General features: G+C 38.5%; 1 protein-coding gene across 10 annotated transcripts in view; it reads left to right on the top strand.

The window, feature by feature from the left end:
• TTBK1 (tau tubulin kinase 1) overlaps positions 1 to 24,496 on the top strand; it is a 132,166-nt gene that overhangs the window by 94,073 nt on the left and 13,597 nt on the right. For 6 of the 10 annotated variants that reach the window (XM_039324482.1, XM_039324483.1, XM_039324486.1 and 3 more), the window contains one exon: positions 1,685 to 3,720. The exons of the other annotated variants lie outside the window; for them this stretch is intronic. In XM_039324482.1, the coding sequence (XP_039180416.1) occupies positions 1,685 to 2,081 (397 nt within the window). In that variant the 3' untranslated portion in view covers positions 2,082 to 3,720. Of the gene's footprint in view, positions 1 to 1,684; positions 3,721 to 24,496 lie in introns of those variants that run through there. 10 annotated transcript variants of the gene reach the window in all.

Genomic DNA, 24,496 nt, shown 5'->3' with positions numbered 1-24,496 from the left:
GAAAGTAGAAGCTCTTCAAAGAACTTTGAGGCATTGTTTTCCTTAAAGAATCTTTTTACTTGCTACATAGCTTCGGCATGTACATAATGAAGCCAAAATCTGAAATCTCCTCCCCCTAATCACCCGTAACAAAGCATAACTCACTCCTTCATTTAACAGTCATCAATCACGTTCTCCAATTAGTTTGAAGTGTGAACTCTCCCTCCCGTATCTCCTCTGGTTACAACTAACCTTGAGAAATACTGTACTGAAATTTATTTATTTATTTATTTATGAAACTTATATACCACTTTAAGTGCAAGCACTCTCTAAGCGGTGTACACTAGTAAGCAATGTATATATATATTTACATTGCCCCCAACAATCTGGGTCCTCATTTTACTTACCCCGGAAGGATGGAAGGCTGAGTCAACCTTGAGCCGGTGAGATTTGAACCGCTGACCTGCTGAACACAGTCAGCTAAAGTGGCCTGCAGTACTGCACTCTAACTGCTGCGCCACCTCGGCTCATATTGTTATGGCTAACTATTTCCCAAGTACATTCTTTCCCCCCTCCCTTCCAACACTATCTAACTTTAGCTCTAGAAGTAATACACAGATTAAATAGAGAATATCTGCTTCTTCATATATCGTCAAGCAAGAACATCCGATGTTAGCAGCCTTGACACTTTGCTCAACATCCAAATTCTGGCCCCAATTGTACTTGTAAATTGAGGAGTGCCTGTATTAAGTATGAGTAAGAGAAAGAATTCCCAGACAAAGATCAATATCTATCAATTATTATTATAACTGATTGACAGTCTACCTTAGTTATTATGCCCTTCCAACAAGGAAAGAAAAATCTATTTCTTGTTCATTTAATGTGTATCCTGTCTTTCTTCCAAATAATATATACTTTACAAGGCAGTCAATTAGAAAATAAAAGAAACCAGTATATTAATGGAAATTTTCTACCTTTAAATGCTCCGTATGTAGTGTTTGCTTCTTTAACACAAGTGGCTTATATGCTTGGTTTATGTGACTTTCAGCAAAGGTAATGTTGTTCCTGCAAAAACATAACCAGCATCTCACCTCTACCATGCAAATAACATCTTGGCTGAAGCAAGCACTGCATAAACATATCCAAATATGGGTATCCACAGAGAAGGCAAGAATGACAAAATATACATAACCATGTCATAGTGTAAATGTGAATCACACACTAACAATAGACATTAGAATCCAAAAGCCTAGTATTTTTTGTATTTCTATGATGATATCTCTGCATGCATGTTGCTATTTTGATATCACTTTGAATACTGCCATGTCAGTATTTTGTTCTCTTTTGTTGAAGGAGAAAGAACCATACATCTGTGCATCAGGGCTTGGGTACATTGTTCAACTCCCACAAGATACATGATGAAAGAGATAGCCTTGCTATTGTTACATATGAAGTTGGTACTGCAAAAAAAAAAAAAAAAATGCATTAGGACTTAGTTATAAAATCTTGTGACTGAGTATGTTGATAGCCTAACTTGTCCTCTTGTTTGTTGTGGTGTGTGGTAGCACTTGGCCACCATATGTTTACTTTTAACCTGTTACAGACTATTTGTTTCTGTCATGTGATGTTGTAAAGTTTTAGAGCAAGATACCTGTTGTGACCTGGTTACAAAACATTGCTCTTCCTCCATGTTTTCTTCTTGCAGGATTCAGGGGCAAAGCCCATGTGGGAATATATCTGGTGATCCCCGGATGAAAGCAACCCCGACTCCTGTTACACCTTCCTTGAAGAGCAGCCCAAGGAAAGCCTCCCATCTTCCAGCTAGAAGCCCTGTTCTCCCTCCACGAAACCTCAGTGCTTCCCCCAAAAGCCTATCCAGAAAGGAAAGCCCATCACCATCTCGACCGCATAGGCCCGGGACCACATTTCCTCCATGGGCTCAGTCTTCTCCCAAAGCTCCATCCAGGGCTCAGGCTTTAGGTCTATTGGGAGATATTCCCGTGTCACCAGGTATGCTCAGAAAAGGACCAAAAGGGAAAACCCATACTCCAGGAACCAAAGGAAAACAGGTATTCCAAGAAGGCAAGTCTGCTGCTAGATAATGATCTGCTGCTGCCAGTCCATTAGACCTACCGACCTACCATCTTGCCAGGCTGGAAAAACCTCTGCGTATAATATACACTCAAGATGCCGCAGCACAGCCTTATGCGTCGGAAATATATGCATATAGCAGCTAGTTGTACTTCAGTGCTTCACTTGCCCACATGCCCATGCTGTCTCAATCTCAGCTCTCTATCTGGCTGAGAGCCTCCTGGCCAGCTCATGCTTGCTTTTGCCAGCCACCAAGCAACAACTCAGGCAGCCTGCCTAGTGCCTGATATTCTTTCCTTCATCCTCATTTCTTTAGTTTCTCGGTTAGCAATACCACAGAATCTTGAGAGATTGCTAGGAGAGATGGCTTTTTATAGTATACATCAGCCCCAGTCAGTGGAGAAATTAAAGGGCTGCACAGAACCTGAAAGAGAAATCTTGATGTGAGCTTCTCAATGGTCTAAATGTATTGATGTCCCTGTTTGGCACCCACTTTCTTTCTGAGCCTGCTTTTGTGTAGCTCTGGTGATGCTGGTGTATTAATAGAAAGAAAGTTTCAATCGGACCCCTCAAGAGCTCTCCTGCCTATAGTTATATGAAGAGTCAATAACAGCCAAGAGGAGAGGAGCTGCATCTTTTGCAGCTTCTTTTGGATGCATAGCATCCCTTAGCAGCAGTCCTGAGAGAGCTGCTGAAGAGAAGTGTTAAATTTCTTGGGAGAACCTGTTCCAGGGTGCTCTGAAGTAGAGAGGCATCAGTTTTTCCCTTCGGCAGTATGCCTGTAAACTAATGTCCACCAGAAGTAATGTTTTGTGTAAAGACAGCAGTGAAAACCTCTCAGGGAGCTCTACGTGGTCTCTTTATTGGTAAAAATCAGAAGAAAGTGCAAAGAAAAGAGCCATAGTTTAAATAATAACCTAGGAACCAATAGGGCTCTCCTGTATGGTGTTTTTTCAAAATCCAAATATAAGGCATTTTAAAACATGGACTGCCTTTCCTTCTGGGATATGCTGGACATGCAGTTTTTAATTTTTAGGTTTTGTTTTAACAGGCTTTCCATTTCTAAATGCCTTGTAATGATAGTACCTGCTTAGTTTAGAAATCCAGCTGCCAGACTATCACCAGTGTTTGGAACCTCTCAAATTATTTGGTTTTCAACCTGGCGCTTGATAAATCTTGGTAAAGCTTTTGAAGCTGGCTAATTTGGGGGGGGGAGTTCATGGTATCCCCCCCCTTCTGTGCTCTGGCCTGAAAAGTTTGTATGAACTTGCCATTATGATCAGGAAATACATTATAACTAAGTACTTATATCTAAGAATCTAGCTTTAGATATGGAGACTTGCAAAAAAAAAAAAAAGGAAATGTATGAATGCTTGCCTCTTGTAATTGTACTGAATAATATTCTCCCCACCATCTATGTGAATCTATAAATTGCAATGGTAGAAAGTAAGAAATGAAGGATTTGAGCAGATCAGGCTAATTTATTGTTAGTTCTAGATATCCTTTTCTTGTTTTCTTTTCACTCCACAACTGTCAAGCAGAGCTATATGAAATATGAATGAAGTCTGTTTCCTTCATTCATTTCTTTTTAGACCAATTTTGGTTGCTGTGTAAACTTAATAAAATGACAGCTGCAACTTCTTAATAAGAGATGAACAGATTCTGGCTATTCAATATTACCATTTTTTCTGGTGGGAATTCAGGACTCGGTTGGTTGTTAAAGGAAAATATTTGTGATAACTATTTTATTAATAGATATTCAAGGCCCAAGATTACCCATGAATGTTCTTGCATCAAAGAGATGTTGGCTATTTTTTATATTGTATTAGAAGATGACCTTAAAAAAAGATAATATACTGTTAACCTCATGCCCATCTTTTCAACAGAATTATGAAAATGTGTAGAATACACTATTCAATCAATAGCACAATTGTTATGACGTACATCTGAGGAAACATGGGGCTTGTGGTTCTATGAGAGGGTTATCAAGATTTAGAGCAGAATTCCAGGACAGGGCTAAAAGCAATATAAGACACAAGTCTTTGTTTTGTTAACATCATGTTGATGAAACAACAAGGAAACAATAGAAACAACCCAGATTAATTTTTTGATACATTATTTGGAACTACAGTGTGATTTTAGTTGAGACACAATTGCAATGAGATTTTGATAAGAAACGCACTGATTTTACAATGTTTCTTCCTTTTTTAATATATATCTGTTTTTCCTTTTGCCTCCTAACCTCCAGACTTTTCTGTTCTGCAGCTCTAGCAATCTATAGTATACAGTCATACTTCAAGCTATTTCGTAGCTTCCAAGGCCATAAGATTGATAGAGTTTTTCATGCCTCTTTGAAGAATTTCTGCTTTTAATTTCTTTCTTTTTTTAAATGTTTACACAAATAATTTTGTCCTCCCCATTCCCTTCATCAATTTTCCCACCTGCCACCATTATAAACCTCTTTTCTCGGTCCTCCACTAGAAATTCTCTACATCCCAGTGGAAAGGGGCCAACTTCTGTGGCAGAGCACATGTCTTGCATATAGATAGGCTCAATCTACTTGAATGAAGTTTTTCTACTTGAATGTATTTGAGAGATAGAAAAGAGTAAAGACCCCTGACTGGAACCCTACATGTCCCCTGTGAATGTGGATGAATAATAATGCTAGATGGACAAATGATCTTATTTGCAGAATGCCTAGATATATCTGAAAAAGCAGGAAGGTAGAGAACATCTAGTGAGCCATAAGAATACCTAACCTGGTTCTTTTCTTTGGTAATAAACAAGACTGCCTTAGAATCTGGCCAAACTCTGCCAGTTGAGAACCACTGACATGAGCTGAATTAGTAGATTTCATCTAGGATTTGAAGGGACAATTATAAATAATATTTCTGTAGTCATGAATAGTCCCTTTGAGATATAGGAGCATATAAATGATAAGGCTTATGTTGATAGAATTTATTCTGACAGCTATTTGAGATTAATATCTGATCTCATCAATGTGCTTTTGATATATTGCATTCCTCATATAAATATTGGGAATTATATCTGAAGAGAAGACTGGGCCCTTTTATTGAGCTTGGGCATATGGTTCTCCAAAGACATTATTAGGCATAGAATATCTTGGCCTATTCAATTCTAGACCTCACATGTGAAATAGGGATGTGCCAATACTATTGGAAGATAGCTGTCAATCATCTTGATCATCCTTATGCTTGGTAGTAAAAAAGTAAAAAGTGGGAAGCCTACTGGTACTATCTACAACATTATTTGATTATTTCAAGAGACTCACTACTTTAGACCTTTGTTTTTAATATGCAGAGGATGATTAGGCAAGAATATCATGGCTCAATCAATCCTTCCTGTTTTTATGTTTATTTGTTTTTGTTTTAAAAATGCTTACATGTTGGCTTCACTCACATATTGTGCTAAGTCATAATATGTTTTACTTGTTTGTGTTACTTACTGAGGTCAGTAAACAATAATTTATGGTTTAGCACAATATATGAAACCAGCCAATTGATATATGCACTCATTCATTTATGGTTTATTAAATAAAGCATGGACCCTTTCCTGTAAATTCAGAAACTTGGGTATTATTCAAGAAAAATGAATAAGCATAAGCTGTTCTCTGCACCAACTAATTCTTACCCCCAAATCAAGATTCCATGTAAATATTAGGTACAAATTTGAGCACAAGCCTGGACAAAGGAGGTTTTTTCCTTCCTCTTCTGGTCAGTTTTTCAGAGTGTTACCCCTGTGATTTTTTTGACCATTTGAGAAATGGGATGTGGGGTCTAGAAGATTCCTATATATGTTCCTGATTCCAGTAAGAAAAACAGTTCAAAAAGAAATCTTTTTAGCCTAAAAACAGAATTAACAGTCTTTTACTCCCCATTCCTCCTCTTCTTCTTCTACCTCTTCCTTCTTCTCCTCTTCTATACCCCAAATGTGGAAAACAGAAAAAAGACCTGCATATTACTTTTTGCTTGAACCAATGGCAATAGGATCTTGGTAATAGAACATTTTGATATATTAAATCCTAGAGCTTATAATGTAGGAGGCAGGGAGGCATTTGTTCTATTCGTACACAACCACAGTTCAGTCTTGCCCTCCTCCATGCAATGTGATAATAATATTACTTTCTGGTTTAATCCAGAATTAGTAGTTATTCTGTCAATAGATTCTGGTGGCCAAGCATTGCTCATTGTAAATGAAATGGTTACTGTTTAGGAGACCTAATTTATTTTAATTGGGTGATATGTGGTAAGCAGATCTGTTCTATTGGTATACAAATAATTCTGAAATATGTCATATATCTGTGTAGATGTATAGCAATGTTGGAAGAACAAGAAAGTTTTAATCTGTCCTCCAAATAGTATTAGTATTGGGCATAAATATGTTACGCCTCTTGACACATAAAAAGAAACAAAATACAGACTCAATAGTATGTACTGTACTGTAAACATAATTATCATGCAGGGTGAGGAACTGTAGAATCAATATTCCTCTAAGAATAGTTACCTGAATATGTATCAAAGTGTTGATCATGACCAGAAAAAAGGCAGCATAGGGACAAACATTCATTTGCAACAAATAATATTGCTGTTGTAGCAGCAAGGCTTAGCTGTATGCACCTTTAGTCCTTGGTGGTGATTGAGATAGCTGTGAATCCTGGTGGAATGAGTGCTTTGCTTTAGAGATCCAAATAATATTCCATCAGGACTATTATCAAAACTTCAGGCCAAAAATGAGATTTCATGGATTGCTAGTTGCACATGTTACCTATGGTGGCATGCTATATGGTAAGCAAGCATCCCTGTAGACTCAAAAAGCACATGTATTTCTTCTTAGGGTTACAGATTGTTAACATCTACTTCACTATGTCCTTTGAATCCGGAACACTGTTTTTATGTCATCAAGAATTCATAGTTCCTTGTCACATATTTCCTTATTATAGCATTTTGCTTATAATTCTGACTCTGACAATTTTTTTTTGCCCAGAACCTGAACATACGAGACAGCTCCAATTAATCTATTTCCTTAACATCACAGTACATTATGCATTCACCCCATTCATTTTCCAGAGCTAGTACAATGATATTAATTACAGAGGACAAGCTGTGATTATTGCTCCTAAGTACTTGTATTTCAGACCTGTTGATTGATGCTACACTTTTCTATTACATTTATAATAAATTAAATTGGTATATTAACTAGGGATGGTGTGATCCCCGTTAATGTTATCTACACAGGTTTGTACTGCAGCCTCATTTTTTTATCCTATTTAGTGGTTTTCTAGCCTGGCTTTTGGGACCAAACTTTTGCCCAGTAAACTTATATTACAAATGCATGTTTTTTTTTAAATGAACAGATATAATAGATCAAACATGCATACAGGAAGTGTTATAAAATTAATAAAATGATTGGCAGGTTTTTAAAAATCTTTGTGCCCTCCACAGTTCTTCAAACCATCTCCAGCTCACAAACCTATTTCTGTCTTTTCTTTCTAATTATTCACTGAGAGCAGCAGGAACAGAAATTCTCTCTCTTGCTATACATGCTCACTTCCTCTCCTGCTGTTGCTAATTAAAAATGGGGAATGTCTTCTGCAGAATCAGTTGGGATGATTTTTGGGAGTCAGAAAGGGAAGTAGAATTGGGAGAGGGGGACAGGGGAAATCAGGAGATGTGTGCGGCAAAATGAGTAAGTAAAGTAAAGGGAATTTGAAAACAATGTGTTGTCTGAGAAGACTTTGGGGTTTCAGCACCTCCACAGACCACACATTTTTTACTGTAACCCAGTCAGATCTTTGCCATATGATTATTGTGTGAATCAGCATGAACAATGGGGCTAGATTAGGTTGGGGAGGGGGCGGGTATTATCTAGCTAAGTCTAGCTTGCTTTAATGCCTTAGTCATCTGATTATGAACATTCTTCCCTCACAGCAAGGATAAAGAACCAACTTCATGTCCTAGGAAAACCTTGTCAGAATTAAATATAAACATCATAACTCTCATTGAGATTTCCATGAAGATTAATTTATAGCTTATACAAAACACACAGATGCATCATTTGTATTGCTTTTTAAACAATGCAGCATGGTGCGTTTCTGTTCAGAACTCCTAGTACCCCATTCCATTTCCCCTCATTTTTTCATTATCGGTTTCAGTAATCAGCCAGCCTGCACATCCTTTATTGTTGTTTTCCTTCCCCCATGATAGTATTTCCTTTTCCACTTTTGCTTCTTTGTTGTGTATGGTTGATATTTTAGTTACATAAGCAACAGTGCTGATCAAAAGAAATGGAAAGAATACTTCACCATAATACAGTTCTTTTTTATGTGGATGGGTTGTGTGTGAGACGGATGTCTTGAACAGCAATCACTGGGTAATGACGCTTCTATTAACCCTCTGTATAGAAAAAAGCCTTGTAGTAGCTTCATTCAAGTAGATTTGCAATGGGTAATCTTTTAAATAGCACTTGTATAACTTTATTTTATTATGGAACACTCAAAATTATGAGGTGAAGTCCAGTACGTACTTGTTTCCCCCCTCACAACTCCAGCAATTATTATTGACAAGGTTGAAAAGGGAGGACAGAACTTCCGAACAGAATCACCCCATTCACTCTGGATATAAGAGAGGAAGAAAAGATTTGTTGAAGATTATAAGGCTGTCTGGAGAGAAGACCAGTGCAGTTAGTCAGGTTTGTGGAAAACAAATTTCTCAAGGAAAGGAAAAGAGCAGTGCTGAGGGCAAAGACTTGTTTTCTGATGCCCCAGATGATCAGACTAGATTCCCTCGGCTAAGGAGACAGTGTAGCTGGAAGCACTTCTTAATGTTCAGAGCAATTGGAGAGCAGATTTAAGACTGCACCTGGGTGGTCGGGAAGGTTCCTTTGTTGGAGGGAACTGGACAGTAGACAACCATCTCAAGAATGTCCTGTGTCAGATTCGTCACATTTACCTTATAGCATTTTAAATTTGGTTTCAAATGGAAATGCAAAGTTAGTGCCATTGAAAGGAGCTATGTCACCCTTTCCCCAGAATTTAGCACATACCCCAATGCCACCTTTCCCTTTCTATCATTGACAAAGCCAAACATAAGATGGGGAAGAAGATGTGAAATATAGTAATATACAAGCGATACTAAGTTATATTAGACGTTATGCAGAGGTTGTAGAAACAAAATGATTTCTTTTCTGTAATTTGCAGTTTGGACCAATACATTTAGCAGAATATATATTCCTGTATAATACAATTTACAACTGGAGTTGTAAATATGAGATAAATATTATGGTCCCAGGAGGTTAAACAACTTCATTCCTGTGCTTACTGAAATCATCTTTATAATTCTACTATGCCAGTGATGGCGAACCTTTTAGAGACCGAGTGCCCAAACTGCAATCCAAAACCCACTTATGCATCACCGGGTGCTGGGTGGATGTGGCCCATTGGGTGGGCGTGGCTGCAGTAGTAACGACAGGCTGAGTGGGACTAAAAAGTTCAATCAATCAATTCCAACTTTGCAGTTCGCCACCACTGTACTATGCACTCCAAGAAACTAACTTTTTGGAACCAAGATGTCATATTTCCTCGTTTTTCTGAATGGGATTGGAAGAATTTGTTAACCTAGATGGCAGAATACCTGTAGACCAGGAAAGAGATTTCTGGGGTGCTTCTGGGGAGATTTTGTTGGCTGAATTTTCCCGTGGACTGTTCTTAATATCTGGGTCAATTGGGAACATATATAATCTTTTACTACTTTGTTTCTCAGGCTAACTTGAAGTATAGAGTAACTGCAAAACCAGATGTGTTCAGTCAAGGTATGAAAGAGAGCATGAGCCACCTATTCTAACTAATGAAAAGCAAAGCAAAGCAGGATGCTATATATGTCTCCTATAAAAGGCAATGTATTGTGTAATGTAAACAATAAGGGTGTTTCTCTGGACTGAATTTAATAGCAGATTGCTGATAACTTTGCATTGTTAATGGGTGATAGAGCTTGTTTTTAAGATCATAAATGTCCCACGAAGGAGCAGTTTTGTAGTATCACTGAGACCCGCAGCACAAAACAAATGCATCTGATTAGCAGACAGGATTTCAGTTGATGGTATTGTATATTCAAAACATTGTCAGATTTCATGATAAACCACCTCAGTGTATTTTCTTCTTTTTTTATGGTTTTCTGAAAGCAGGTCTAGAATGTTTCACACATTACAACAAGAATGTACAATTGCAATTGAGAGTAAAAAGTAAAAACCATTAAAATCTGGTTTAAATGCATGGCAACGTTCACAGTGTCACAGGTTTGGCATGCGTCACACAGAAGCTGTGTACAGATTCACATGGCATTTTCCTAATTCTAAATCATGACTTAAAAATAAAAAGAAAAGGAAATAAGTTTTTTGTTTGTATAAAGAATGGTGGTCATTAATAGATTTGTTAATCAAAGAGAAGTGGTCATGCCATTAAAAAGCTCGTCGGCCTTTTCACCAGTGTGTCTTTTACCATTTGTTTGATGAGCTGCTGAATTGAATGTTAGCCAAAGGCATACTAAAAATATTTTTCAAATGCCCTCAATCTCAGGCACCTCTAGTAAATTAATTCTCTTACCCTCTCCCCACATTTTTTTCTCTTAGTCGGTTGAGATGGAATGAGGAGTGAAATGAATGCCTGATTGGAGTTAAGAAGAAAAGAATTTGTAGAGACGGCACTGTTGATTGGCACCATAAAATAATGTTTTAATAAATACAGTCAAAATAAATCTCTAAAACAAAACATAGAAAAGAAGTAAATTCTGTTTTTGTTTTTGTTTTTAAAAAAATGCAGTATGGATCCATCTTGAAGAAGGAAAGTTACTCAAAGTAACTTTTTTTTATTGCCTTGAGTAAGCTGACAGGAAAAAATGCATTGCATGAATTTGCACTTTGAAGTGCTGTTGAGATGGAACTCAATTTAACATTAAGGAACTGTGAGAAGGTAAGTAGTGGGATCTTAGATTTGCCCATTCACCAAAAATTGGACATGAGGTTGTGCAGGATTATCAATTACAATACTTTCCTCATTCTGGTGGGCTACATTATGCTGCTGTATAAATTTATAGGCAGTGTTTCCAAGTTTATATCTCTCATAATGTATTAGCATTTAGTGTACAGATTTTATGCCACGTTTTTGCCAATGTAGGAATGATGATTCTACTACTGAATAAATAACTCTGCTACATAAGATGGAAAATGAAGTTTAAGTATAATGACTTTCTTAAGTTTCTCAAGTCTGCCATTTCAGCAAGATTTTGAAATAACATGTCTATTTTGCCTCATACTGGGCTTTTTTCCTGCCAGCTAAGTCTGATGGATGACCCTACCACATCCATCCAGCTCATATTATGGGTATAATTTTCTAGACTGCAAGAAGGAAAAGGATATCATTTTAAATAGTATTCAAAAAGGAAACAAAGGATTTCTTATAATATCTCAAAACTTTATTTTCTAAATGAGGCTATGCTAGTGCTGACAATAATGTAGAGATAATAATAGATTTGGCTATGAAAAATATATATATGATATTTTTGAAAACTGTTATAAAAGTCACTGAAAGTTTCTTCTGCTGCAAAGAAGCAATCTGAAAAGGAGAAAGAATTCAGAACACATGTAAAAAAAACCACTGGTATGTCCACTCATCTGTTTTTCTCGGGATTCTCCCACTGGCAGGATTTTACCCAATTTTGGTACTTAATCTTTCAGCATATAACAAATAAGGTGAGGACAGGGCTCTGCTGCTCAGTTCTGATTCAGATGTCAAATACATTTTTATTTGCACTTTTATTTAAACACTCTTACAATGAGCAAAAGGTATTGAGTGTGATATTTTTTATTATTTGATCATCTTAGAAATTCAGAGGGAAAGGTCAAGATAAAATATTGTTACTTGTCCAAAATTACCCAGTGGTTGGGTTGAAACAGTGTGCTAAACCCTAAATCCAAGTTGACAGAACACAATTATTCTTCACATAACATTTTATTGTGACCTAATATGAAGGCCCTATATCAAGCAGGAATGGCTGAGTTCCTAGAACACATTGAATCACAAAATACTCAACCTTATAAGAATAATAAGTTGGAAGGGACCTTGGAGGGCTTCTAGTCCAACCCCCTGCTAAGGCGGGAAACCATATACCATTTCAGACAAATGGTTGTCCAGTCTCTTCTTAAAAACTTCCAGTGTTGAGCATTCACAGCTTCTGGAGGCAGGTTGTTCCACTGATTTAATTGTTCTAACTGTCAGGAAATTTCTCCTTAGTTCTAGGTTGCTTCACTCTTTGGTTAGTTTCCATCCATTGCTTCTTGTCCTGCCTGCTTTGGAGAATAGCTTGACTCCCTCTTCTTTGTACAACCCCTGAGATACTGGAACAACCTTATTTTAGCATAATCTAGCATGATATGTGAAATCGACCGCTGTATGTCAAAGCAGAATGGAAATTTGAACTCTGATCTCTCCAGCTTTAATCCCTATTCTCAGTCTGAAATTCAGATTTGGTTAATGTCACCCATGAAGAATTTTCTTTGAGAAAGAAGATGAATGCATCCTAAATAGTTCTTCCTGAACTGCAAGATTGTGACAAATTCCCATTTGAGCAAAAGTGAAAACAGAGGACAAGGGGTATATCCTATGGTCAAACCATGTAGCCTGTGAACAAGGGTGGGATTTTAATTTTCAGTTTCAACATAATTTAATAGCAGCAATTTTACCAGTATATTGATTATTCCCATGCTTGTATGTATGCAATTTATATTTCAGGAATAGGCATAAAAGAAATATCTCAACATTTTTAAAGAGAAGTATAATTGTTTTACTCCCAAGTATATTAAAATGTTTACAAACGTTTTTAGTTTCTGTAGTATGGAGAATTCCAAGTAATTTGCTTTAAGTATGTTTATATATTTAATTCAATTTCAAGGCTTCTACTTCCTCAGTGATTCTCGGAGGCTTACAGGAAGGGAAAGAATATCTGTCAAAAAGTATGCAACTGATTGGAAGACCAATTCCAAATAAAATAAAAGTTAAACTTCAATATTTTCTCTTATAATCATCAATATATTTAAGAAATGGTTACCCGGATCCTTCAGGATCCAGATTAAACTTGGCTGTAATTACTTGATCCTTTAACACACATTCATTCTCTGTTTTCATGAATCAGGAAGACCCCTGATCTTCTTTTCCCACAGTGCGCATGTTCTTATGCTCACTTGTCTTACTCCCAAGTTCTCTAACACAGGTGATGTTGGTGATGTGATCTGTTCTTACTGACAATTCATTGTTATATTTTGATCAGCTGCCGGTCTTAATGCAGCAACAAAAAAGGCAACTCTCTCTCTGCACCAAAAGACGTAAAGGGAAAGACATACCTAGTGGTTTGGTGGTGGGAGGACGGGAATGTGATGATAAAATGCTGGCAGTTTCCAATTTACTAGTTCTTTGGGGGCTATGGAAGTGGGGCTGCAAGACATCAAAGAGGCATTTTTCTTACAGCCCCCAAAATTCGGAACCCAAGAAAAGAGGTGGGACGAGATTTGGCCACAGAGCAACAAAGCCATGGTGTACTAACAAAACACACACAACACAAAACAAAGTCATGAAGCTGCAAGCGTAAATGGATGTCACTGGAGTCTGGATCTGCTTTCAAAGTGGTGCAAAATCTTTATGTGGAAGTGCTCTGATCATAAGGGCCACACAAGTATTTAAACAGAAAACCCAACTTGCAGAACAAAAGAAACAAGCACATGGGACATGAAACATTTGCTTTCAAGGATATCAAATATCCCAATATACCCATCCATTTGTTTGCTATATGATATTCTGGCACCAGGAATACTCTGCTCTAACCTTCTCAGGATTTCCGAATGTCTAGAGAGCTACAGATATGACCTAGGAGAAACTACACAGCACATTTGCATAAATGTGCTTTATCCCTGAGAAATGAGGAAAGCATAAAAACTCAAACTGGTTCTGCCATAACTTCTTGGGGTTGTAAAAGAGAAAGAAGGGGAAACAATAGGCTTGCCAGAGTTTTACTATATCTCAAAATAGATTTCCATTCAAATTTTTGGAATCTGTTTCTCTGATCTGAATGGTCAGAAAGGTAAGTTTTAAATACATACAGCTCAAAGGTGGTCTAAGGTTTCATATCTCATTGCTTATTTTTGCTAACCCCTGCTACTCTCTAAACAAGTTAGGCCAAAGGTGTGGTTTAACTTTAATCCATCTGAAAGTCATACTGACTCTTATTTGATTGGTTCTACTCCTACCATGGGATCTAGTGTTGAATCAAGTTGCTGCTCTCTCCTTGCTAATATGTTAATAGTAAAAATAATTTATTATATTTGTATGCCACTTGACTCCCAGCAACTCTGGGTGGCTCACAACAATCAAAACAAATTACAAAAAAAAACCAAAAAAAAAAAAACCAAAAAAGATGAGTGGATAAAAGATGGCAAGAGTAACAAACTGGATGATATGAAGCAAGAAGTCTTGCTTTTCCTCACAAAAGGCTAAGCATCGTAGGCCTCTTCAGAATGCCAATAGATTGAGGTCTGATTGATTCTCAGGGGGTACCCCATTTCAGAGGGCATGTGCTGCTCCAGAGAAAGCATGACTCTGGGTCCCAGATAGGTGGCATTATTTACTTGAAGGAGCCTGGACTATTGAAATAACCAGGCAGATACTAGGGAATAGGCAGCCTCACTGATAAATCTGTCCTTTTTGTCTGCCACTCTGGTCCACTACCCAGACTTTTGGATGGATAAGTTCATAACAGATTAGCACCTGTCCAATCAAAGTCCCATCAAATCAAGCCTCTTTTCCATATCTAGGGAATCAGGACCCTGACCAGCTCCTAGGAGCTGCATTACTGGTAGCTCATGAAATGATATCTTCTTGGCAGAGAACTAAGCCATTTATGGTTGCATGCAGACTGTCAATATCTCTATGCAACGTCTCTTTCTGTCTCCATATAAAACCAGTTTATTCTAAAGAGCCTTGCTCATTCTTGAAAATATTGGGGGGGGGGTTTGCCACCCAACACGTAGCTATTTTTTGAGGACCAAGAAATATTCCCTCATTAAAGTATTTGTCAACGCTGCAAATATTGTATATTCTTGCTTTTGACAATATGCAGAATTGTCTGGTAAATATGAGGTTAATAACGAGCAGAAGGGGTGTTGGGGGTAAAGCCCAGGAAAGAAAGAGGAAGAAAACATTTGACCTTCACACTAATTGGATAATGTGAGATTTCTGTTGTTGTTAATTGCGAAGTCGTGTCCGACCCAGCGCAACCCCATGGACAACGTTCCTCCAAGTCTTCCTGTCCTCTACCATCTTCTGGAGTCCATTTAAGTTCACACCTACTGCTTCAGTGACTCCATCCAGCCATCTCATTCTCTGTCATCCCCTTCTTCTATTGCCCTCAATCTTTCCCAGCATTAGGCCCTTCTCCAGTGAGTCCTTCCTTCTCATTAGGTGGCCAAAGTATTTGAGTTTCAACTTCAGGATCTGGCCTTCTAAAGAGCAGTCGGGGTTGATCTCTTCTAGGACTGACCGGTTTGAACGCCTTGCAGTCCAAGGGACTCGCAGGAGTCTTCTCCAGCACCATAATTCAAAGGCCTCAATTCTTTTGCGCTCAGCCTTTCTTATGGTCCAACTTTCACAGCCATACATTGCAACTGGGAAAACCATGGCCTGGACTATATGCACTTTTGTTGGCACGGTGATGTCTCTGCTTTTTAGTATGTTGTCTAGATTTGCCATAGCTTTCCTCCCCAGGAGCAAGCGTTTTTTAATTTCTTGGCTGCAGTCCCCATCTGAGGTGATCTTGGAGCCCAGAAAAATAAAATCTGTCACTACCTCCATTTCTTCCACATCTATTTGCCAGGAATTGAGACGGCCGGATGCCATGATTTTGGTTTTCTTAATGTTGAGTTTCAAGCCTACTTTTGCACTCTCCTTCTTCACCCGCATCAAGAGGCTCTTTAGTTCCTCTTCACTTTCTGCCATTAGTGTGGTATCATCTGCATATCTTGATATTTCTCCCGGCAATCTTAATTCCAACTTTTGATTCATCTAGCCCTGCCTTTCTCATGATGTGCTCTGCATATAAGTTAAATAGGCAGGGCGACAGTATATAGCCTTGCCGGACTCCTTTTCCAATTTTGAACCAATCAGTGGTTCCGTGTCCAGTTCTCATTGTTGCTTCTTGACCCGCATATAGGTTTCTCAAGAGACAAATAAGATGGTCTGGTATTCCCATCTCTTTAAGAACTTGCCACAATTTGTTGTGATCCACACAATCAAAGGCTTTAGCGTAGTCAATGAAGCAGAAGTAGATGTTTTTCTGGAACTCCCTAGCTTTCTCCATGATCCAGCATATGTTGGCAATTTGACCTCTAGTTCCTCTGCCTCTTCGAAATCCTGCCTGTACTTCTGGTAGTTCTCGATCTACATACTGCTGGAGTCTAGCTTGTAGGATTTTAAGCATAACTTTACTAGCATGTGAAATGAGTGCAATGGTGCGATAGTTTGAACATTCTTTGGCGTTGCCTTTTTTTGGAATTGGAATGTAAACTGACCTTTCCCAATCCTGTGGCCACTATTGAGTTTTCCAAATTTGCTGGCAAATTGAGTATAGCACTTTTACTGCATCGTCTTTTAAGATTTTGAATAGCTCAGCTGGAATACTGTCACCTCCACTAGCTTTGTTGTTGCTCAGATTTTCTAAGGCCCATTTCACTTCACATTCTAGGATGTCTGGTTCGAGGTCAGTGACCATCTCATTGTGGTTATCTGGGATGTTAAGCTCATTCTTGTATAGTTCTTCTGTGTAGTTTTGCCATCTCTTCTTAATCTCTTCTGCCTCTGTTAGGTCTCTGCCATTTTGGTCCTTTATCATGCCCATCTTTGCATGAAACGTTCCCTTCATATCTCCAATTTTCTTGAAGAGATCTCTGGTCCTCCCTATTCTGTTGTTTTCTTCTATTTCTTTGCACTGTTCATTTAAGAAGGCATTCTTATCTCTTCTAGCTACTCTCTGGAATTCTGCATTCAATTGGGTGTATCTTTTTCTTTCTCCCTTGCCTTTCGCTTCCCTTCTTTCCTCAGCTATTTGCAAAGCTTCCTCAGACAGCCATTTTGCTTTCTTGCATTTCTTTTTCTTTGGGATGGTTTTAGTTGCTACCTCTTGTACAATGTTGCGAACTTCCATCCATAGTTCTTCAGGCACTCTGTCTATCAGATCCAGTTCCTTAAATCTATTTGTCACCTCTACTGTATATTCATCAGGAATATGATTTAGTTCATACCTGAGTGGCCTAGTGCTTTTCCCTACTTTTTTCAATTTAAGCCTAAATTTTGCAACGAGAAGCTCATGATCTGAGCCACAGTCAGCTCCTGGTCTTGTTTTTACTGACTGTATAGAGCTTCTCCATCTTTGGCTGCAGAGCACATAGTCAATCTGATTTCTATGTTGACTGGTCTGGTGATGTCCATGTGTAGAGCCGTCTCTTGGGTTGTTGGAAAAGAGTGTTTGTTATGACCATCGTATTCTCTTGACAAAATTCTATCAGCCTGTGCCCTGCTTCATTTTGTACTCCAAGGCCAAACTTGCCTGTTATTCCGGTTATCTTTTGGCTTCCTACCTTAGCATTCCAATCCCCCATGATGATAAGGACATCATTTTTTGGGTGTTAATTCTATAAGGTGCTGTAGGGCTTCATAGAACCGGTCAATTTCATCCTCTTCAGCACCAGTGGTTGGGGCATAGATTTGGACTATTGTGATATTGAATGGTTTGCCTTGGATTCGAATTGAGATCATTCTGTCATTTTGGGGATTGTATCCCAGTATTGCTTTTCCTATTCTTTTATTGACTATGAAGGCTACTCCATTTCTTCTGAGGGATTCTTGCCCACAGTAGTATACCTGATGGTCATCTGAGTTAAATTCACCCATTCCTGTCCATTTTAGTTCGCTGATTCCTAAGATGTCGATGTTCAGTCTTGTCATCTCTTTTTTGACTACGTCTAGCTTGCCTTGATTCATGGATCTTACATTCCAGGTTCCTATGGAGAAAAAATCTTTACAGCATCGGACTTTCCTTTCACCACCAGATATATCCACAGCTGAGCGTCCTTTCGGCTTTGGCCCAGTCGCTTCATTCTTTCTGGCGCTACTAGTACTAGCCCTCTGCTCTTCCCCAGTAGCATATTGGACACCTTCCGACCTGAGGGGCTCATCTTCCAGCGTCATATCTTTTTGCCTTTTAGTACTGTCCATGGGGTTTTCATGGCAAAGATACTGGAGTGGTTTGCCATTTCCTTCTCCAGTGGATCACATTTTGTCAGAACTCTCTCCTATAACCTGTCCGTCTTGGGTGGCCCTGCACGGCATAGCTTATAGCTTCATTGAGTTACGCAAGTCCCTTCGCCACGACAAGGCAGTAATCCATAAATGAGAGTGTGAGATATGACGGCTAATTTAGGGAGGGAACATGCTGATAATTTAACTGCTCAGAGGAAGAGAACTTAGATTCTAGCATGATGTTGTGGTTCCGGCTAATGAAACATTCCAAAGAACTTCCAGGCATTTATTTTCCTAAAAGTCTTTTATTGTTACAAAATGTCGGCACAGGCACAACGGAGGGATGCTAGGATCTAAGTTCTCTTCCTCTGAGCAGTTAAATTATCAGCATGTTCCCTCCCTAAATTAACCTTCATATCTCACATTACCCAATTAGTGTGAAGGTCAAATGTTTTCTTCCTTTTTCTTTCCCGGGCTTTACCCCCAACGCCCCTTCTTGGCTCCGTCTTAATGCTCTCAAACACAGCCACGATGTAAAGCAGGCTGGACATTTTGGATATTTGAAAACCCTACACCTCATCCGCCGGCAATTCTGGTGGCCGGGGCTGAAAAAGGATGTGGAAAACTATGTAAAAAGTTGTACTGTATGTGCCACAATGAAAAGAATCCCGGGGAAAACTCCTGGGTTACTGCAACCCGTGGCAGACCCTTCTCAACCCTGGGAAGAAATAGCTATGGACTTTATAGTAGACCTACCTGAAAGTAGAGGAAATACTGTCATCTGGACTGTAATAGACCTGTTCTCGAAACAGGCTCATTTCATCACCTGCAAAGGACTCCCATCTGCCCAACGACTTGCCAAATTGTTCCTGAAACATATCTACCGGCTGCATGGCGCCCCTAAATGAATAATTTCAGACAGGGGAGTGCAATTCACATCAAAGTTTTGGAGAAATTTCCTTACATTGATTGGATCATCTCGAGGGTTATCTCCCTTTTGCGGAGGTGGCGTACAATAATTCTGTGCACAGCAGCACCGGCTACATGCCTTTCAAAGTAGCCACAGAGAAAGAATTTAACCCAATACCTGAATATCCTCAGTTGCCCTCTGCTTCCCAGACACTTGATCAGTGGGTGAGAGGGTGGGAAGAAGTTTGGAAAAGCACAAAAACTGCTTTAAAAAAGACTTTTGAAACCTATAAAAAGCAGGCTGATAAAAAGAGGGCTCCCCAAAGAACATTCCAAGTTGGGGAAAAGGTCTATCTATCAACTAAATATCTATGCCTCAAATTGCCCAGCAAGAAATTGGGACCAAAATTCTTGGGGCCTTTCCCCATAGTAAAGATCATCAACCCGGTCACAGTAAAACTAAAACTCCCTAGACTTTTAGGGAAAATTCACCCAGTTTTCCATTGTAGCTTGTTGAAGCCTTATCGGGGCTCCACTTTAAGACCTCCCCTGAAGAAAGCACCTGGGCCCCTCATAGTTGCAGGGCAGACCCACTATGAAGTAAAACGTATTCTTGATTCTAGAATTTTTAAAGGGAAATTGCAGTACCTAATCCAATGGAAGGGATACCCGTTGTCTGAAGCCACCTGGGTGAAATCCAGTGAAGTGAAAGCTGACAGATTGGTCAAAAGGTTTCATATGAAACACCCCAACAAACCGAAAGATAACCCTTAATATATGCTTTTGTTTACTTTACAGGATCCGTCCTTCTTGTAAGGGGGGGCCGGATATCAACGCTGCAAATATTGTATATTCTTGCTTTTGACAATATGCAGAATTGTCTGGTAAATATGGGGTTAATAAAGATCAGAAAGGGCATTGGGGGTAAAGCCCGGGAAAGAAAGAGGAAGAAAACATTTGACCTTCACACTAATTGGGTAATGTGAGATATGACGGCTAATTTAGGGAGGGAACATGCTGATAATTTAACTGCTCAGAGGAAGAGAACTTAGATCCTAGCATCCCTCCGTTGTGCCTGTGCCGACATTTTGTAACAATAAAAGACTTTTAGGAAAATAAATGCCTGGAAGTTCTTTGGAATGTTTCATTAGCCGGAACCACAACATCATTACTCTTAGGATTTCAAATTCTCTCAGAAAGATGAGGAATGCTGGGAGTTGTAGGCAGCCTCTAGAGGAGAACATGGAAAGTTTGCATTTTGCTTTAGCACCACACCAATGATCACGGAGCTTCAGCAACGTAAATTTAGACCTCTGACTTAATTGTTATATAAAGGGAAGAGGATTCCTTTAGTTATCCAATGATACTTAGGTAATAGTTCACTGTTTCTGGAAAACAAAATATTTTAAAAGTAAATAAAATAAATTGTGTATACATAATACAGCTATGCAAGCTGATTGATCCCAGATGAATCCCAGCAAGGCATATAACTCTAATTATAGATGATAGGCCTGAATGTTATTGCCCGATCCACTATTCACCCCATGAGTCCAATTTGTTGCTCTCTTGAGTATGGAGTCTTGGACTTCTACCCTAAACTCAAGGAACAGCTGCACCACTAACTGGATATCATCTGGTAAACCTCCACTAGTCCCAAATAGGGAGTATGATATCAGCACTTTTAAGAGCTGTACAAGGAACCCATAGTTGTGAAATTGCTTTTAGGAAATCAAGATCTACTTCAGTAGGACTTATTTAGAAATGAATTAGGTATACTGTCTATACTTAATTAGACAGCCAGCTTACACGTGCTACTGTAGCCTATGCATTAGTCTTAATTCCCCAAATCCCTCACCAATAATTATTCTATACGGTTAGAACTTCCTTAAAGTTATTGGATGATTGAGCCCCTTACCTTTGAGCACAAGAGCCATGAGTCATAAATGGGATTAAAAATGATTACAGGTATTCCTCAATTCACAACCACAACTGAGGCCAAAATACTTGTTGCTAAGCAAAACATTTAAGTGAATTTTGTCCCATTTTCACAGTTGTTAAATGAATCACTGCTGTTGTTAAGTTAGTAACAGGGTTATTAAGTGAATCTGGCTTCCCCTTTGATTTTGTTTGTCAGAGGATCGCAAAAGGTGATCACATGACTGTGGGACACTGCAACCATCATAAATACATGCCAGTTGCCAAGTGTCTGAATTTTGATCACATGACTTGGGTATCTCTGAGGTAATTTTTTTCTCATAAGAAGTATCAATATGATATGTAAGGATCAAAGAACATAGCATGTGGCAGTGTTTTCATGACATGCTTAACAAGGTCAGTGACCCCAGATTACTTAATTAACTCAGCTTTCTGAGTTAAAAATTGAACAATATATATCTGGGTCCTGTCTGCACAACCTGTTACATTAAACTGTGATGAGTTAGTTTACATTTTAATTTTGGGATATTATCTATGTCCCATTAAAATGTTTGAACTGACTGGCAAGTCTCTCTTTAGAGAATGACCTATTCCTATGCTTTGGTTATTCCAGGGTAGTTTTATATAAGGTTTTATCTTTCAAATGTGTTTGATGACATCTCCCTTCTGTCTTCTGTTCACATCTGTCTAAGTGAGATGCTCTATAAAAATTCTTGGTCATAGGAAGGTACAGTAACCTGTGTGCGATTTTAGACATGTGCCTGGACTAGTAATTTAATTTTACATATAAGGAAACGGAAAAATATACTGTATGTCCACCCTGATTTCTGGCAGCATTAAAGGTTATTAGTCAATCAATAATACCCATTGTGTTAAATATTCTCCTATCTCCTACCTTCTTGTCCCTATTTTTTTTTTGTTGGATTTCTTTCTTTCATGTCTCAGTAATTATGATTTCACTGATTCTGACCCCATCCAGTTCTCACTGTGAATAAACCTTTGGCATAGTTTCTGCTGAGGGGCATGTTCTACATTTCAAAGTCCACAAAGACTTTGCAAAAAGTCATGGCATCTACATACAGAACACAATATCAGCAGGATTTTTCTTCTCTGGCATCTCAGCTCTTATGAGCAAACAAGTGACTTGGCAAAGATGAACTTTGAAGAGCTTCTGAGGGAAGTCGGAGGCTTTGGGCAATTCCAGATCTTAACACTGCTTCTGCTCTGCCTTCCAAGATTCTTCCTCCCCTTGCATTTCCTGCTGCATAACTTCCTAGCAGCCACCCCAGGACATCACTGTGCCATCCCACATCAGCAACAATTTGCCAATCTTACTGAAGAAGAGGTGCTGCTCATCAACATTCCAAGGGATTTTAATGGAGCCTTCAGCTCCTGTGAGATGTTTTCCGAACCTCAGCTTCCCCTCTTGCTTAACTCCTCCCTTGAATTGACCAATGTATCTGTCCAGAGCTGCCAGTATGGATGGACCTATGATCAGTCCCAATTCATTTCCACTATAGCCACTCAGGTAAAACTTCAAATTAGTTTTGATTATCTGAAAGCCTATCATAAAAAAGGAGAATGAAGTATTAAGGCATGAGAAAGAAAATGGTTGTTATGTTATTCCTCTTCTCGCTTTTTCCAGAATCTTTCATTAGGGCAGTTTATGTGGGGAATGCATGTATTCTTCTTAGATAATCACCTGTGTAATCATATATTGGAATTTCTTATTCATTTAATTCTTATTTCTCGCTGAATATGCAAGACTGAACTAATCATAGCCTTTCCCTATCATCTCTCTGTTAATTTACTTGACTGAAATTGTTAGCTACTTAAAAGCAGGGTCCTGGCTGATTTTGTCTATTTGCCAGAAGATGCTATTCCAATCATGTGGCTTCTGGAAGATGTAACTATCATGCATAGGGAATATATCATGTTCACTCTTGCTCAGTTTCTCATTTCAACAATCTTACATTTATTTGTCATGATTTAACCTCAGTTTCTGAAAAAAATCATGCATATGCATATGTGCCTTTTCACCCAATACATAAAATTTTTGTACATATTTTTCCTAGCATATTTTTCCTTTTAATAGGCTGATCATGTTCTTGGGGCAACAAGCCCTTAAGAGAATGTGCTGTTATGATATGATATTGTTCCCAGAAAATTTTGAATGCCTGTATATGTTTGAGGTGGGGTGAGGGGATATGTTTCCTTTGTGTTCACTGAAAATCTTTCACTTCTGACAAATGACGTAATGGTCTGTTCACATGACACACAAGACCATAAACTAATCAACAATTTTAACATGAAACCAGCTCTTGTGTATGTCCCAATCTTCTAATGCATGTACATCATTGAAGGTAATTTATGGTAGTGCATTGTGAGCCCAGAAAATTAGATTAATTCAGTAGACCATATGTCAATTAACTATGAGTTTAGTTTGTCACAAGAACATAGCCAATTTATTCTGAGATCTAGCAACAGTTTGGGGGATGGGCATGAAAACCTTTCTATATAGTGTATACAATATTTGTTCTTCATTTGCAGTAAACATTAATTCTTCCATGACATTCTGAGATAGTAAATTTCTTGCTGCTCTTCTCCTCCTATTATCTCTAGCTTATTCTATTGTGTTCCCTTTTCCCTGTTGATTTGTCAGACACCTATTTCCATTGAAGCAACAAGAATCTGAAATGCTCTATTGGTTTCTATCCCATAATTAGAAAGATGCCTGCCAAAAAATGGAACATGAGATTTGTTGATTGAGAGCAATGGTTGGTTTAGTCTAGCTTTTTGTTTCTCACAGTGACCAAACAGATGCTCCAAGGAAGTTGATCAGCACAGTGTGTCTACAATAGGTTTCCTCTGCTAGCATCTCTGTACCACCAACAACATAAGGGCAGGATTAGTGGATATAATCGCACTCTTTGAGGAATCTATTCTCCGTGGATCTCTAATGGACTGAATTGCGTGCCCATCTTAAATATTATTTATACTGTCTAGCAGGTTTAATGCCTGATTTACTCAATACTTCAGTTAAGTCCCTTAAGTGTTAATGATTTATCATTGCATAGCAAATTTCCTTCCTAGAAAATTATCTGATGCAACTCAGAAACTTTATGGAAAATAAATTCACTCAAATTTAAAAATAGGCTGAGTGCGTCCCCTCCCCTCATGCTCTCCTCATGCTAAAAATCAAGACATGATTTTTAATCTAATAAAGAGTAT

This window comes from Crotalus tigris, unplaced genomic scaffold (assembly GCF_016545835.1).
Source record: "Crotalus tigris isolate CLP2741 ecotype Arizona unplaced genomic scaffold, ASM1654583v1 scf7180000024302.2721777, whole genome shotgun sequence".
NCBI classification, from domain to species: domain Eukaryota; kingdom Metazoa; phylum Chordata; class Lepidosauria; order Squamata; family Viperidae; genus Crotalus; species Crotalus tigris.
Note: the sequence above shows the minus strand (reverse complement) of the source record. Positions and strands in the feature narration are given on the sequence as shown.